The sequence below is a fragment of the Myotis yumanensis genome, unplaced genomic scaffold, assembly GCF_028538775.1.
Source record: "Myotis yumanensis isolate MYYU_CA2020_CCGP unplaced genomic scaffold, mMyoYum1.0.hap1 SCAF_3, whole genome shotgun sequence".
In the NCBI taxonomy this organism is placed as follows: domain Eukaryota; kingdom Metazoa; phylum Chordata; class Mammalia; order Chiroptera; family Vespertilionidae; genus Myotis; species Myotis yumanensis.
This window is the reverse complement of record NW_027223754.1, coordinates 39,460,405-39,477,079: the sequence shown is the minus strand read 5'-3', so window position 1 is coordinate 39,477,079 and position 16,675 is coordinate 39,460,405. Positions and strand designations below refer to the sequence as shown.

At 34.6% G+C, this 16,675-nt stretch overlaps 1 protein-coding gene across 1 annotated transcript in view; it reads left to right on the top strand.

The window, feature by feature from the left end:
• The window catches only part of PCCA (propionyl-CoA carboxylase subunit alpha), a 341,666-nt gene that overhangs the window by 40,792 nt on the left and 284,199 nt on the right, over nucleotides 1-16,675 (top strand). The window contains exons 5-6 of the mRNA XM_070408647.1: nucleotides 4,825-4,938; nucleotides 6,751-6,804. Coding sequence (XP_070264748.1) covers nucleotides 4,825-4,938; nucleotides 6,751-6,804 — 168 coding nt within the window. The remainder of the gene's footprint in view (nucleotides 1-4,824; nucleotides 4,939-6,750; nucleotides 6,805-16,675) is intronic.

Sequence of the window (16,675 nt, the reverse complement as noted above, 5' to 3'; positions counted from 1 at the left end):
CTGAGCCAAACCGGTTAGGGCGGATGACTTTTTTTTTTATCCTGTAAGTTGAAAAACACACCATGATACAAGTAATATTCTTCTCTTTATTTAAATAAAAGTGTTCAAAATATAAAGTTAAATGCTTGAGGAAGAAACTAATAATTTTTAAAAACTTCTTTTGGAAACTTTCCTATTGGAAAAGTTTATGAAGACTGCTTTACTTTGAATCTTAGTATTTAAATTGTTTTTCTTTTTGAAACTATATCTAGCAATATCTTAGTCAATTGATTAGTTTACCTTAGTTTAAACTGTTCATGATTGTTATATATATTTGAACTATATTAAAAGGAATTTATATTTTTCAAGATGTTGAACTTTTTGAAACATAAGTATATCTAGTCAGCTTGGTCAAGTAAGACATCCTTCAGAAAAGCATTTGTAGTGCTTGAATAGCTTGTTTTGTATTATTAAGATAAAGACATCACCTCACACATTTAGTACAACAATAACAGCAAAATTGAAATTGAATTTCAAAAGTTTTTAAACTATCCTTTCATAGTTGACTCATTCATAGCTCCTTGGGAGCTGAAGCAGCAGAGGATTCTAGTTTTTCATATCAAATGGCTTTGCCCAGCATTTTGCTAATACTGACCCTGGACTAGACTGTGGGATTGTTGAGCTTCTAATATACTTTTCTCCCATAAAGTAAGGTTTGTTTCTGAGAAATAGAAGAAAGGAAACCAACCAACCCTTTCTTTACAAAGAAAGGCATGTGTTTTGCCTTTCTTTGTAAAGTCCATAGGCAGTCTTGACCTGCTTTTGATGTTTAATTTATTTGAATGTTTATTCAAATATGTTAGGCTTTGAGCTACATCAGTGATTCCCAAAGTGGGCGCTACCGCCCCCCCCCCCCCCCCCCCGTGGGCGCTGCAGCGATCCAGAGGGGCAGTGATGGCCACAGGTGCATTTGTTTTAACTTTTTTGTATTACCTTTCTATTCTGAGTTCAATAAATAGTTTCATAATTTCAAACTTCAATGTTTCTAATTTACACCTTTCTTTACTATATTTTACGAAAAAGGTAGAAACATTAATACATATATCTTTCTGTTTAATTGCTATTAAAATTAAAAAAAATTAATTTCCAGGGGGTGCTGAGTAATATTTTTTCTGGAAAGGGGGCGGTAGGCCAAATAAGTTTGGGAACCACTGAGCTACAGTCTCAGTATGATTACAAAGAATTTGTGATAATGTAGGAAAAAATGTCTAATATGATGTTAAAAAACAAGAGGGTGCAAAATTATACATGCAGTATGGTTACAAAAGTATATTTAGAGAAAAGACTGGGAGTGTATAAGTCAAAATGCAATTAGGATTCTCTTTCTTTTTACTTTTTGATGCATATTCATTGTAGAAATTTTGGACATATAAATATACACATATATGTGTGTATATATCTTTTCATTTCTTTCCCCCCATACAACCCTCAGTTCCCATATGTATTGCTAAGAGGAGAAGTTTTAATTTTGTGCAGTTAGACTTCTACCATGCAGACAATGGCTAAACAATGAAAGTTATTAAATAAATTTCCATTCACGTGTACATGAGTTAAGCTTTTAGTACATGACACTGTGCTGGAGGAGATTAAAAAAAAGAATTTTAAGACACAACTTCTGTCTAGCAGGACCTTATGATATCAAGGAGAAGAATGTGTAAATTATAACAGACATAAAATCTATAAAGCAGTCTAAATAACATTACTGGGCAGGATGCAATTAAATGGCCAAAATTTGTGCTAAGTTCTATTGGAGTTTAAATTAACGGAGATGAAGCTGAAGTACCTGGGAAAGACCTAGTAGTAGCAATGAAGCTTTAAGTGCATCTTTAATAATAGGTAATATTGGAGGGAAATAAAATATATATAGAATAAGTATGGATTTAACCTTAAATACGTTATCCCCACCTGGTTAATGCAGTCTTTTTAAAAATATTTTTTTATTGAACTTATTGGGGTGACATTGGTTAGTAAAATTATATAGGTTTTAGGCGTACTATTCTATAATATATCATCTATATATTGTATTGTGTGTTCATCACCCAAAGTTAAGTCTCCTTCCATCACCATTTATCCCTCCGTTACCCTTTTCTATCTCCCCGCACCCCTTGTCCCTTTAGTAATCACCATACTGTTGTCTGTGTCTATGAGGTGTTTTTTTTTGTTTGTTTGTTTGTTTTTTGCTTAATTCCTTCACCTTTTTCACTCAACGCCCCCAAACTCCCTCCCCTGTGAGAGTGGTCAACCTGTTCTCTGCATCTATGAATCTGTTTCTATTTGGTTTGTTAGTTTATTTTGTTCATTAGATTCCATATATGAGTGAAATAATATGGTACTTGTCTTTCTCTGACTGGGTTATTTCACTTAGCATAATACTGTCCAGGTCTATCCATGTGGTCACAAAGGGTATGATTTCCTTCTTTTTTTCTTTTAACCAAGTAGTATTTCATTGTGTAAATATACCACAGCTTTTTTTACCCACTCATCTACTGATGGGCATTTGGGCAGCTTCCAGATCTTGGCTATTGTAAATAATGCTGCAGTGAACAAAGGAATGCATATATTCTTTCAAATTAGTGTTTTGGGTTTCTTCAGATAAATTACCAGGAGTGGAATCACTGGGTTATAAGGCAGTTCCATTTTTTATTACTTATTATTTGAGGTAACTTTATACTGCTTTCCATAGTGGCTGCACCAGTTATAATTGACCATAAAGGCATGGGGGTTTTTCTGGGTGCTCTGTTCTATTCCATTGATCTATGTGTCTTTTTATGCCAGTACCATGCTGTTTTGATTACTATGACCTTGTAGTATAGTTTGATATCGGTTGGTGTGAGTCCTTCAACTTTGTTCTTCTTTCTCAAGATTGCTGTGGCTATTCAGGTTCTTTTGTGGTTCCATATAATTTTTGGAATATTTTTTTCTAGTTCCATGAAGTATGCCATTGTTATCTTGATAGGAATTGCATTGAATCTTTAGATGCTTTTAATGATGTTAATTTTTTCTGTCTATGAACATGTTATATGCTTACACTTATTTGTATATCCTTTAATACATCTTTGGTTAAATTTATTCCAAGGTTTTTTTTTTTATGCAATTATAAATGGGATTGTTTTCTTAGTTTCCTTTTCTAATTGTTCATTATTGGTGTATAAAAATGCAAGTGGTTTCTGGATATTTATTTTGTATCCTGCTACTTTACCTAATTCATTTATTAGTTCTAGTAGTTTTTTTTTGGTGGGATCTTTATTTATTTTTGTTTTTGGTGGGATCTTTAGAGTTCTGTATTTATACAGTATCATGTGTTATTTTTTTAAAGGATTATTTAGTATTCAATGTCTTATAGAAAAAGACACAACAACAGTTATAGCAAAAAAAATTGCTACTAATAGGATCTGGGCACAGGTTAATGGAGGAGGGGGCATTCTGGTCTGAGGGAGGAGGAGCAATTTGAGTTTGGGAATAAACAAGGCAAAGACAACCACAGGAGAGCCTTGCTTGGAACATGGAAATATTTAGGATCCCTGAGCATGGCTGTCTTTCCTTGAAGCAGATGTTTTTAAAGAGATTGCAGGATATGTGTGTGTGTGTGTGTGTGTGTGTGTGTGTGTGTGTGTGTATACACACACACACATGTTATATTAAGATATTGCTCTGTAAATCCTTCAGACATATCTTTTACCATTTAATACATAATCTAATTTTTTACTTCATTGGAAAATATGTTGAATTGATAAAGAAAAATCTGAGCTTTCTAAAAGACGATTTTCTTGGTTTACTTTTTTTGTAGATCTCATTTAAAACAAAGTGCTTCTTTAAAAATTATTTCACAGCTGAAGCAATAAGCAAAAGTATGGGCCACCTTAGTCTTTTGGTGGGGTAGCAGGGTGGATCACAACTGTCTAGGTATATGAATGTATTCCAATTTTTATATCTGCCTTATAAAATAAATTGAAACTGATCACAAGTTCCTTAAACTGGAAAACTGTTAGGAAAAGCCATTTCAAAAATATGAGCGGCTTCATCATTTTAAAAGAGCAATTTCTTTTAGAAGTAAGCCGCTTACTCTTTTCGGTATTGAATGCCTAGCCTGTATTAAGCAAAAATAGATTTAAAACATTGTAAAGTGAGTAGTATTCAAAATGGAGCATATATTCCTTAGATTTTAGTAGATTTAGGACTTAATGCACATATCAGTTTTTTTCAGGAATAAAGGTAAAGTAGACAAGGATTAAATGTGAGAGTATTTAAATGATTCTCAATTTTCTGATTCATGTGTGATGATATTGAACTCTTTAGTCCCGGGCTTTAATTTGTGCATGGTGCTGACCTGATGCTGTGCAGGGACATTCACTGCATCCCTTCATTCAGTCCCTCTCATTATCCCCACTTCCTGGGGAGCTTGCTTAGAACTGGGCATGAGCTCTTGTTATTAAAATATTGGGCGACCCTGCCTACATGTAACACAAGTTTTGATATAAGATTTATGTATAGCAGAACCAAATCGGAGGCTCTAGTTACTTGCTGTGATTTTACTTAATCAAATTTGTAGGGAATATTATGGAAATTATTTGGTTACACAGTGGATCAGGCTTGTAATAAATGAACTTATGGTTAATATAGTTCCTGAGCTTATTGGTTCCATTGTAATTTTTTAGTGCATATCCAGAAAGAAATCTGACTCCATAAATGATACGTGAAACAATCATTGCAGTGTTGTGTGTATTTGTAGATGAGGTAGTTCGTTTTGCTGGGAGCATCTGCTAACGCAGAGGTTTGTCTTTTCAGGTTCACGTGAAGATGGCGGACGAGGCTGTGTGTGTTGGCCCCGCTCCCACCAGTAAAAGCTACCTCAACATGGAGGCCATCCTGGAAGCCATCAGGAAAACCAAGGCCCAAGCTGTGAGTCTGAACGAATCTCTCTCCTGCAGCTGTTTCATATGTAGTGAGCAGAAAGCTAGAGTTTGTATCTTAAAAAGAAAATAAGAAAGAACGATTGAAAATACTGTTGCAGTTAGTTCATGTCACAGGAGTTAAATGTGGCTGAGTTTGCTACTGGAAATCAAAGGCTTTGTGGCATCTGGCAGTGTTGGCCGCTGATCCTGCAGGTGGCTGCTGGATTCAGCTTTCACACCAGGGAGCAGTTTCAGTTCATTTCCAAATTTGCTAGGGGAAAAAAAAAGAGAAATAGCAATTAGTTTTGAGTATTAACCCTTTCTATGTAATAAGAACATTAAAAAAAAATTCTGTATTATAAACAGGATCCAAAAGGCCCCAGTTTAAATTCTATTTTAATCACTTAAAAACTATGTACACCTAGATATACTTCAAGAAATGTAAACAATGTAATTGGTAATGATTTTACTTGGATTATGTCAATAGGTTACATATAACTTGCTTGGAGGAATCAGTAATTCTGCCCACCCCATTCTGTTTGAATGAAGTGGAATCCAAGGAAAGATGGGTTTCTGACATCAGAAATAGTGTTTTGTTGTTGTTGTGTGTGTTTTTATGTCAGATCTAATTATATATAAGGTTAAAACTATGCTGTTATCTCTAAAATTGAATGAAAGCAGCTGACACCAGCAATTAACCTGGAGTGCTTCAATTAGTTTTCACATTTTTTTTGAAAGAAATGTATGTTTAAATGAGAAGCTGAATTTGTGAACCCATATTATGGATGTTTACAGTTTATTAGTTGAGTTAATGAAAGTAAAACTGTAGCTTGTCAGAATGCGATGTTTAGTTGAATGTTTATATAAAATGAGATTGGTGGGGTGAAGCTTTTATCCTGTGCTGCAGTAGTTTAAATTATTCTGTTGCATGTTTATAAATAAACCTTGGTTCAGAATTTAAAAATCTTGGATGTGTAGCTTCTTCTAGTTTATGATACCAGCCTCTTCAGGAATTTGACTTTTCTTATAGCAGAATTGTTTTACTGGAAACATATTCAATACTGACTGATAACAGAGTGGCTAAATTTATGTTTGGCCAGTGTGGTAGAAGCAAAAATCACTTGATTAGAACAAGATGGTAGAATTTAGACTGTAACAATGTGGCTTGCATAGCATAGCATAAAGAGGTTGTGGATGGCTAAGTGAGGCGAGGAGGAAAAGAAGAATAGATGTTAGAAGAAAAAAGCATTCAGAGTAAAAAGAAATAGTATAAACCAAACTTCCATTTTGGTTACATTTTTCAGAAACTGCTCATTGGTAAAGGCTGAGTACATTAATGTCAGGAATAAAATATGTTACTTGGCTTGTAACCAGGGTTTTGGAAAGTAGCAGTTCCTGGTACTGTAAAGGGAATGAAAAGTTTTTCAAATCTATCTTGCAAAAGATTTTCTTTAACATAATTCTTTGATTCACCAGTTATTGGAAAAATTTTTAGACTTGTGGCCAAGGTTAGCCTCAGAAAACAGGGCGAGTGTGAGTTGTGTTGAATAGGTAGTCAAATGCAGGTGGACAGGTAGACATGTAGGTGGATGGCCCTCATTGTGGTTAGGACAGAGGCAGTGTGCATGAAGTGATTGTAAAACAGGCCGTGTCTTGGAATCTGAGCCTGTACTCAGGAATGTGAGTAGGAGCTGATCACTGTGTGAGAGAAGTAACCTTACTCACGGGCCCTTGAACAGTAAACCCATAATTGCACTCTATATTTTGTTTACTGTATTCTCTGATAACATTTAAAGTGCCTTTTGTTTTCATTTCTAAGGTGCATCCAGGGTATGGATTCCTTTCAGAAAACAAAGAATTTGCCAAATGTTTGGTAAGTTTGTAATGAACCAAAAACTGATAATTTACATTTCAGAAAGCAGTGTAATGGAATTACTTTTGTAAATATGGGTAGTGGTGAATTAGAGAATTTTAACTGACAAAACAATTCTTTGAAAATAGTTTGTGAAAAGTAAAGAGTTTTTATTTTGTAACCTGTCTTGATTTGAAGAGTAAACATGGAAAAGTTATAAAATTACCATACACCTAATGAGTGACACTAGTTTATTATATATTGCCTTTGACTTTTAACTTTAAAAAACCCGAGTTTTCACTAAATATGTCAGGGTGTTCAGTGATTTATTAATTATTTTACCATGTGATTGGAATGTGAAGCCAGAATAAGATTCTGTTTTTTGTTTTTTTTCACTTTACTGTATATTGTGGCATTTAAGATCATATCTTACTACCTTCACTATTTTGGGAAAAGTTTTATTACAATCTGAGTATCCTCCTGATATCACCATCCTGGTTAGGTGAATTAACCTGTACTTGCTATTAAACTGATTTTCCTGGTGTATTTATAACTACATTCAAGATGTTACTGAAACCTTAGTTTTTCGATACTAAAATATGATTATGAATAATGTTTCAAAAAGCTCATTAGATCAATTATTATTCTAGGTATTAGATTATCTTAGTTTATTATTCTAATATGTTATACTTTGTTTCTGTGGTATACTTGGTATTTTGTTCTGCCATGGATTAAAATTATTTATGAATGTAATCATTTTCTAGATAAAATTTTCACTTAAAATCTATAAATTTAATTTGGAACAATTCTAAAGGTCACGGAGTTCTATCTTAGAATTATCTATTTTAACCAATTTACTTTACTGATTAAAAATTAAGGCCTGAAGAATATAGTCAATAATATTGTAATAACTATGTATGGTGTCAGGTTAGTATTGGAGATACTTTGTTAAGTATATGATAGACTAACCACTAGGCTGTTCGTCTGGAACTAATACAAAATAATATTGAATGTAATCTGTAATTTAAGAATAAAAATAAAATAGAAAAAAAATTTAAGGCCTAAAGAGATTGTGAGTTAAGGTCACACAGATGGTAATGGTAATAAGTGTCGGGAGAGGGCAAATTCAGTGGAACTACCCAAAGGTCCAGATTCACCAGGTTTTATGCAGTGTATTTACATTTTCCTATTTATACCTCCTTTTTATTTTTTATCTCCTTGTTTGATATTTTGGCTGAGGTCTGTCATTACATAAGAAAATAATTTCTATATAATACTGACATTTAAAATGTACTTGTACAATATCATGCGTTAAATTTAAGTTTGTATAAGTGAGGTGTCTCTAAACTATGGTTCATGGGCCAAGTGGGGCCTGCTGCCTGTGTTTGTAAATTAAGTTTTATTAGCACACAGCCATGCTTGTTCATTTACGTGTGGTCTGGGCTGCTTTTGCTCTACAACAGCAGAATTGCCTGGCTCTAACAGATCAAATAGCCTGTGAAACCTAAAATGTTGATTGTATGGCCCTTTATAGAAAAAGTTTGCAAACTCCTGGTGAAAAGGAGTATCTGAGTCCCACAGAAGTTAAATGACATGGCCAATATATTTATTCATGCATTATCTAATCATTTTTTAAAAAAATGCATATTTGGTATCTATCAGTATGTTCAAGGCATAAAAATGAACCAGATGTGGGTCCTGCTCATGAGGAGCTCATCGTCATCTTGTGGAAAATAAGACAAGTACACAAATGACTTCAATTCAGGGAAGAAAATATTACGAGGTGTTTAAATTCTCCATAAATAAAGATAAGAAAGATGATTTCTATCAGGGGTTTCATGTTAGAGAAAATAGTGTAGAATTTATGACTCCTTGCTTTCTCACTAATTTTCTTTCTAACCTTCTCCATTTTCCTTAACAGGGCTGTGCCTCAGCCAAGCCAGACTTTATGCTATTCCCAAACATGGCTGGCTCTTTCCTATTCCTTGCCTTTCATCATCACTCTTTCTCCAGTGTCCTCTCCTCCCACATTTCCACTTACTATCGATCCGTAGGGGCACAGTTCACATGGGTACCCCTACTAAGACAGTTTTCCATATCCTTCTGGTGAGAACTAATCTCTTTCTTCTGTCTTCTAGAGCATTTATTTATTTATTTATTTTAAATATATATATATATATACACCCCACACTGGGGACTGAGCCCTGATCAGGAATTGAACCTCGACTTCCTGGTTCATAGGTCGATGCTTAACCACTGAGCCATGCAGGCCAGAGTAGAGCACTTTTTTTTTAAATTTCTTCTTTTGTCTACCACTTTCCATATTATGTTAAAATTATGGCTTTTGTTTATTTTGTATTTTATTGTCCTCTTGAGACAAGAAATTTGGTCTTATCAGTCTTTGTTTCCCTTTTGTTATCTGTCCTAATGATTTCTACATAGTAAATTCAGTGAATGTTTTGGAAGGATTAAATACATATTATTACATTAAGAATTATAAAACAATAACCTGCAAGAAAACTTTTCAACTATCATGAAAAGAACTGTTTTGTAAATAGAAGGCAGTATTACTCTATATTTTTGTTCATTATAAAAATAGGCGGCTAGTGATAACTAACCCTCTTTTTTGTGTGTATCATGGTAAGATTCTTATTTGGGATATAATTTTCCTACCATTAAAATCCACCCTCCCCCAAAAGAAAAACACTTTTCCCATTGTAGTATGCCATTTAAGATGCTCCTTTTGGAATATCTGGTTATAGTTGGTAAATTCACAGTAAAATGAAATTGTTTACAGATTTTGTTATGCCATATAAATATGGTTTGTGTGATTGGTGACCAACCATTGAAATTTGACAGTTATTATTCCAAACTGGATATATTATTAGAATTCTGATTTCCAACGTAGTGGTGATAGATTATCATGTTAGTGGAAACTTTTGTCTAGGAAGACTGGTAGAAGTTGGGGGGAATTTTTTTTTTTCTTCAACTGAGGATATATTGATATATTTATGAGAGAGAAAGAGAGAGAGAGAGAGAGAGAGAGAGAGAGAAAAACATCCATTGGTTGCTTCCCTTACATGCCCGACAGGGATCTAACCCGAAACCTAGGTATATGCCCTGACCAGGAATCGAACCCGAAACCATTTGGTGTATGGGATGAGGCTTCAACCAACCAACTGAATCACCCAGCCAGGGTGCAAAGTTTTTTTATGTTTAATACTAATCTTGTGTTTGGAATTTAATCAAATATGGAGGTTTACTCCCCAGTAATTTCTGGTTCTGTTGTTTTTATTGCTCTTCAAAAACCAGTGTAATGTGTAGCCACTGTGGAAAACTGAATGGAGTTTCCTCAAAAAATTAAAAATGGAACTCCCGGGAAAAAGGAGACATATGTAATACTTTAAAGTCCAGTGGTTCTCAACCTTCTGGCCCTTTAAAACAGTTCCTCATGTTGTGACCCCCAGCCATAAAATTATTTTCGTTGCTACTTCATAACTGTAATTTTGCTACTGTTATGAATCGTAATGTAAATATCTGATATGCAGGATGGTCTTAGGCGACCCTTGTGAAAGGGTCGTTCAACCGCCAAAGGGGTCACGACCCACAGGTTGAGAACCGCTGATTTAAACAATAAAGAATTAAAAAAACAACAACAGTGTAATGTTTATTTTGCTTATAGAAAAATTATTTGTGCTTTATTTGATATATTGTTGTTTTTAATTAATAGCAATAAATAAAAATGATTTATTGAAAAATATCCTGAATTTATGGTATATATTTGCTTTAGAAAGTATACAGTGAGCCAAATGTAAAAGTGTACTAAATTTTTTATAAATTTCATTTAGGGGACATTATTACTTAAGCTTAATTTACACGAAGTTGGATCAGATGACATACAATCTCTGTTGTACAAGATTTAAGTAAAACCATGTCTTATTTGTTTTGCCTAAATAATTCATGGAAAAAACAAAGCTACAAATAACTCTCATAAGTAGCAATTTTCAGTAATTTTAATGTGCTGAGCAAGCAGATTTTATTTTCGAACTGTTTTTCATTCTCTATTTTCCCTCTGGACTCCTAGTATTCTGAGCCATAAAGGAATACTGATGAGCAGCTGTGAGGAATGTTAGGATTAAGAAAAGAAATTCTTGTCCTAGCTGGTTTGGCTCAGTGGATAGAGCGTCAGCCTGCAGACTGAAGGGTCTCAGGTTCAATTCCGGTCAAGGACACATGCCCAGGTTGTGGGCTCTATCCCCAGCGGGGGTTGTGCAGGAAGCAGCGATCAATTATTCTCTTTCGTCATTAATGTTTCTCTCTTTCCCTCTCCCTTCCTCTCTGAAATTATTAAAAGAAAAAAATTAAAAAAAAAAAAAGAAAAGATCAAGGGGGGGTGGGGGGGGGGAAGGACACTTATGTAATACCCTTTGTAATACTTTTAGCGAAAAATAAAAAAAAAAATTAAAAAAAAAGAAAAGAAAAGAAAAGAAAAGAAATTCTTAGAGTTTACGAGAGAGCTTTGAAAAGTGAAACTACCTGCTCCTGGAAAAGAGGGATAGTAGTTTAAAGGGATAGTGTTCTAGCTATCTTTCTGTTTTTTTTTAATATATTTCCCCCATATCATTATATAATTTTGGTGCAGCATAGCATTATAATTTATAGTAACTCACTTTATGAGAAATTTTTATGTTAGATTTAATAATTTGTGCTTTGTGTTTGAGGCGTACCCATGTATTTAAGAGATGGGTGTATATTTACAGGTAGATAGTGAGTTCTATCAGAATGCTGAGCATTCAGGGCACAGAAGGGAACTATGCCAAGCATTCGAGATTTGATGAATGTATTCTTTTACCTCTTTTCGTTGGAGACTTAGCAAGATACGAAATATAACTACTGTGAAAACAATAGTGAGATATAACTTTTTAATCCATTGGACTAAGCAGAAATTTTAAAAATAGCTATAACATTCAGTATAGGCAATTGTACAAGTGAATTGTCTTGTTCTTAGGAGTGTAAATTAATTTCAGCTTTTTTTTTTGCCAGAAATTTACTTGTATCTATACAAATTTAAAATGCATATTCTTTGACTTCATAGTTCCACTCTTAAGAATTTCATCTATAAAGATACAATTTTTATTTTTATTAAATATATTGGGGTGCCATTGGTCAGCATGAACATAGAGGTTTCGGGTGTGGGTTTCTATGTTATAAGATCAGTATATTGTATCCACCATCCAAAGTCAAATCTTCTGTCACCATATATTAGTATTAGGACCTCTTCTTCACCACCCCCTTCCTTCTGGCAGCCACCACACTGCTGTTTGTAAAGATACACTTTTTAAAATGTTAATTGTGAACTTGTTCATAGTAGCAAAATTTGAAAATAGCTCAAAAAATTTTCAAGGGTAAAAATGAAGAGAATGATACATACTGTGCCGGGCTTTTGTAAAACTAGAAACAACATATATAGAAAACTTAGCACAAAGTCTGGCATTGCCAGGCAAATCACCTTAGTCATTATAGGTGTTAATAATCATTACTTCAGTGGGTAGCAAATGTTATTGAAGAGTTTTTAGGAAAATGAGATAGTTAAAATTAGTGTTTTGGGGAAATTAATCTGATAGTTTTTAAAAAAAATATATTTTATTGGTTTTTTACAGAGAGGAAGGGAGAGGGATAGAGAGTAAGAAACATCGATGAGAGAGAAACATCAATCAGCTGCCTCCTGCACACCTCCCACTGGGGATGTGCCCGCAACCAAGGTATATGCCCTTGATCGGAATCGAACCTGGGACCCTTCAGTCCGCAGGCTGACACTCTATCCACCGAGCCAAACCGGCTAGGGCATAATCTGATAGTTTTATGTATATTTTCGGGGTTTAGGTTTTTTCCCGTTAAGGAAATTAATAATTCAATATAATTATACTGCTATATACATATTCATGATATGGTAGTTTACAAATACTTTGACATATGTGATTTAATTTAATTCATGCAACCATTGAAGTTGGATATTAATTCTGTTGAACAAAAAGAAAACTGAGACTCCTGTGCAGTGACTCGCCAACAATCACACTATGCTAGTAAGTAACAGAATTAGGACTTGACCTAGGTTGGCTGGTCATAAGCACAGAGCAGTTTTAAAAAATACTATACCCTAGTTGGCTCAGTTGGAAAGAGTGAGAGCATTCAAATAGTAGCCAAATAATGAAGACACATAACTGTAGGGAACTGAGCCAAAGCCTATAGAAATCTATCCCCCCACTTTATAGCAATATAGGCAACACATGATCAAGTTGTAGGAAAATGACTGTTGTGTGGATAGAAACTTGAAGAAAGCCCTTTGCTAGGTCATTGGTCTTCAGTTATGAGCTTGTAATCCATGGTGTGATGTTATAGCTGCGAAGTGTGTTGTAAGTACTTTGTAACTAATACTAAAATTCTGAAGTTAGCAAGTTTGCCAATGATTTTATTTAACAATATTTTTGTTTTTTAAATGGTATAGAGAGGCCCTAGCTGGTTTGGCTCAGTGGATAGAGTGTTGGCCTGTGGACTGAAAGGTCCCAGGTTCGATTCCAGTCAATAGCACATGCCTCGGTTGCGGGCTTGATCCCTAGGTGTGCTGGAGGCAGCCAGTCAATGATTCTCTCTCATCATTGATGTTTCTCTCTCTCTCTCTCTCTCTCTCTCGCTCTCTCTCTCTCTCTCTCTCTCTCCCCCTTCTTCTCTGAAGTCAATAAAAAGAATATTTTAATAAAAAAATAGTTTAGAGAGAACTTAAAGTGATTCAGGTGATAATCTGCTCATATTTGAAAAAAAAATTTTTTTGTTAAGTAGGAGAAAAAAGGACCTTGTAAATCCAGAGTTGTATATAGTTCTTATTTTACCTATATAGTCTGTAATCTGGGTAGTTCATGAAAGTATGTTTTGTGCGTGACTTTTATTTTTAAATGTCATGGTTTAATAAAGGTTGAGAACTGTTACTACAGTATATTTTGTAGATACCTAGTTTTAAGTACATAAACTTTCTTATTATTAACATTATTAGAATTTCCATTTTGGACACAAATCTTTGATTTTATTATGTTAAAAATTTTAATTTTTGAGAACCTAAAAATTTAAGAAATTTAAGTTACGAGTATACATTGAAAAATAAGGTTTTTTCCATCTCTGAATCTCTGACCCTAACCCCCAGTTTAATCCCTAGAGGCTACCACTGCTACCATTCTTCTGGAGCCTGTGTGCCCCTGTGTTACAATTTGTCTATCAATTTGTTATATAGGGTATTCTTATTTGCTGAACTTAGGTTTTGTTTGTTTACAAGAAAAGAATGTTTCTTCCCTTCCCCAGACTCTTAAAATATAGGTATAAAATTTCTACCTACATATGCACTTGCATCATTCTCATTTAATCTTCATGACAGTCTGTGATATATTATTACTTTTATTCTTGGTTTTATAGGACAGAGAATAGTCTTAGAAATAAATGCCTTCCCAATGTCACATAGCTAGTAAATGAGAGTATAGATTTCATCAAAATGACTATATATATAAAAGCCTAAGCGACCGTTTGACTGTTCTACTGTCCAACCGGCAGCTATGACATGCACTGGCCACCAGGGGGTAGACGCTCAATGCACAGGCATGGAAACATGGAACAGACTGATGAATCTCAAAGGAAAGAGGGGAGTGGGGAGGGCAGGAAGAGATTAACCAAAGATCTTAAATGCATACTAGAGGCCCGGTGCACGGATTCATGCACCAGTGGGGTCCCTCAGCCTGGCCTACGAGGATCGGGCTGAAACCACCCAGTGCATGGATTCCTGCACCAGTGGGGTCCCTCGGCCTGGCCTGCAGGGATCAGGCCGAAACCGGCTCTCTGACATCCCCCAAGGGGTCCTGGATTGCGAGAGGGCGCAGGCCAGGCTGAGGGACCCCACCAGTGCCTGAGTCCGTGCACTGGGCCTCTAGTATGACTATAAATCCCATGCTCAGTAAATGTTCCAAACTCTTTCTAAGATGAATTGGAACTATAAGTCCTGGGCAGGTAGCTCAGTTGGTTAGAACATCATCCTGATACACCATGGTTGCAGGGCACATATAAAAAGCAAAGAATGAATGCATAAATAAGAACAGTAAATTGATCTCTCTCTTAAGTCAATAAATAAAAAAATGGTGGTTAAAAAAATGAATTGCAGGTAGACTAGGTTGTTAGTGTTGTTGTTGTTTTTTAGATCATTACCTTTGCGTTGTACCTATTTATGCTATTGATGGAGGCTATTTGCTTTCTGCCCCCTCCCCCTTTTTTTAAATCCTCAATTCGTGTACCATTGTTAAGATTTAAAAACAGAATTATTTCTTTTGTTTTTATGATCTCTTGATCTTGGATGCCAGTGAAAGTAACTGTCTTCACATGGATTTGCTAACTTTATAAGTAAAATGCTTGAGTGAGCTGGTAGAGCTATAGAATACAGTCACTGATACCTTTTATTTCTTATAGTTTTATATTGAACTAATCAAGTCTCCCTGGATTTAGAGGAGAAAGTTTGATGACTCCTTTCCTTTTGACAATACTTTTGTGATATATTTTTAAAAAATATATTTTTATTGATTTCAGAGAGGAAGGGAGAGGGAGAGAATGATAGAAACATCAATGAGGAGAGAGAATCATCAATTGGTTGCCTTTTGCATGCCCCCTACTGGGTATCCAGCCAGCAAGCCAGGTATGTGCCCTGACCGGGAAACAAACTCTGACCTCCTGGTTTATAGGTAGATGCTCAACCACTGAACCATGCCGGCAGAGCTGATATATTTTTATTTGTGACTCTTCAATATGTTATGTTCAAAAGAATTTGTGAAAACCTATCGAAGAACATTAATTAAACTCTTATCATAACAGAATGTCCTTTGAAATGTTTGAGGACATGTTTGATTTCCTGCATTTTTGGATTAGAGTTCAGCTTCTAGAATATTTGTTGAAGAATTTGAAGATGATATTGAGTAGAAATGCTCTAAAGTGAATACCTGAAAGGGAAAAATCTTTAATTTTAGGGAGTCTTTTAAGGATGTAGATATGGCAAATACATTTATGGTTGTGAGGTTTGGGATGTGGTTTCAATAGGAAGGTTAAGAATGTGGGATTTGATGGTGCTGGGATTTTCTTTCCTTTGCTGGGGTTAATACAATTTGAATGTTAAATGCTAGCTTTCCTCCTCTCTCTCCTTACTGTCTCCTTGCAGTGATGAGCAGAATCTGGAGTAGAGTTAAAATTCTTTGCTACTTCATAGTTTATGTGATCTTGGACAAATTGCTTAGGGTTTGACTCTAAAGACTCAAGTGTCTTATGTTAACTGATTGCATGATTTATCCTCTTCATCTGACTCTATATTGAAAACATGTCTCTTGTAGCCAGCATGTAGTTGGGTCATACTTTATAAATCTGATCATCTGTATCTTTTAATTGTAGTGTTTAGTCTATTAAGCTTTTGTTTGTCTTATTTTCTTTAATAACAGGTTTATTGAGATAGAATTCATATACCATAACACTCAACTTTTTGAATATATATATAAATCAGTGATTTTATATAGTTACAGAGTTGTGTAACTGCCACCACTATGAAATTTCAGTTAAATCTATTAATAGTTAATAAATTACTGATGTGGATGGATTTATGTCTACCCTTTCAATGTTTGTTTTTTTGTTATGTTCTCTGTTTACCTTCTGTTTTCCTTTCCTGCCATTTTAAGATAATTTTAATGTTTGGAATTCCATTTAAAAGTATCTATTGGATCTATCTTTCACATTTTTTGGTGCTTTTTCTAGGGATTAAAATATACATCCTTAATTTTATATGGTCTACCTAGAGTTAGTATTATAGCATTTGAGGTATAAA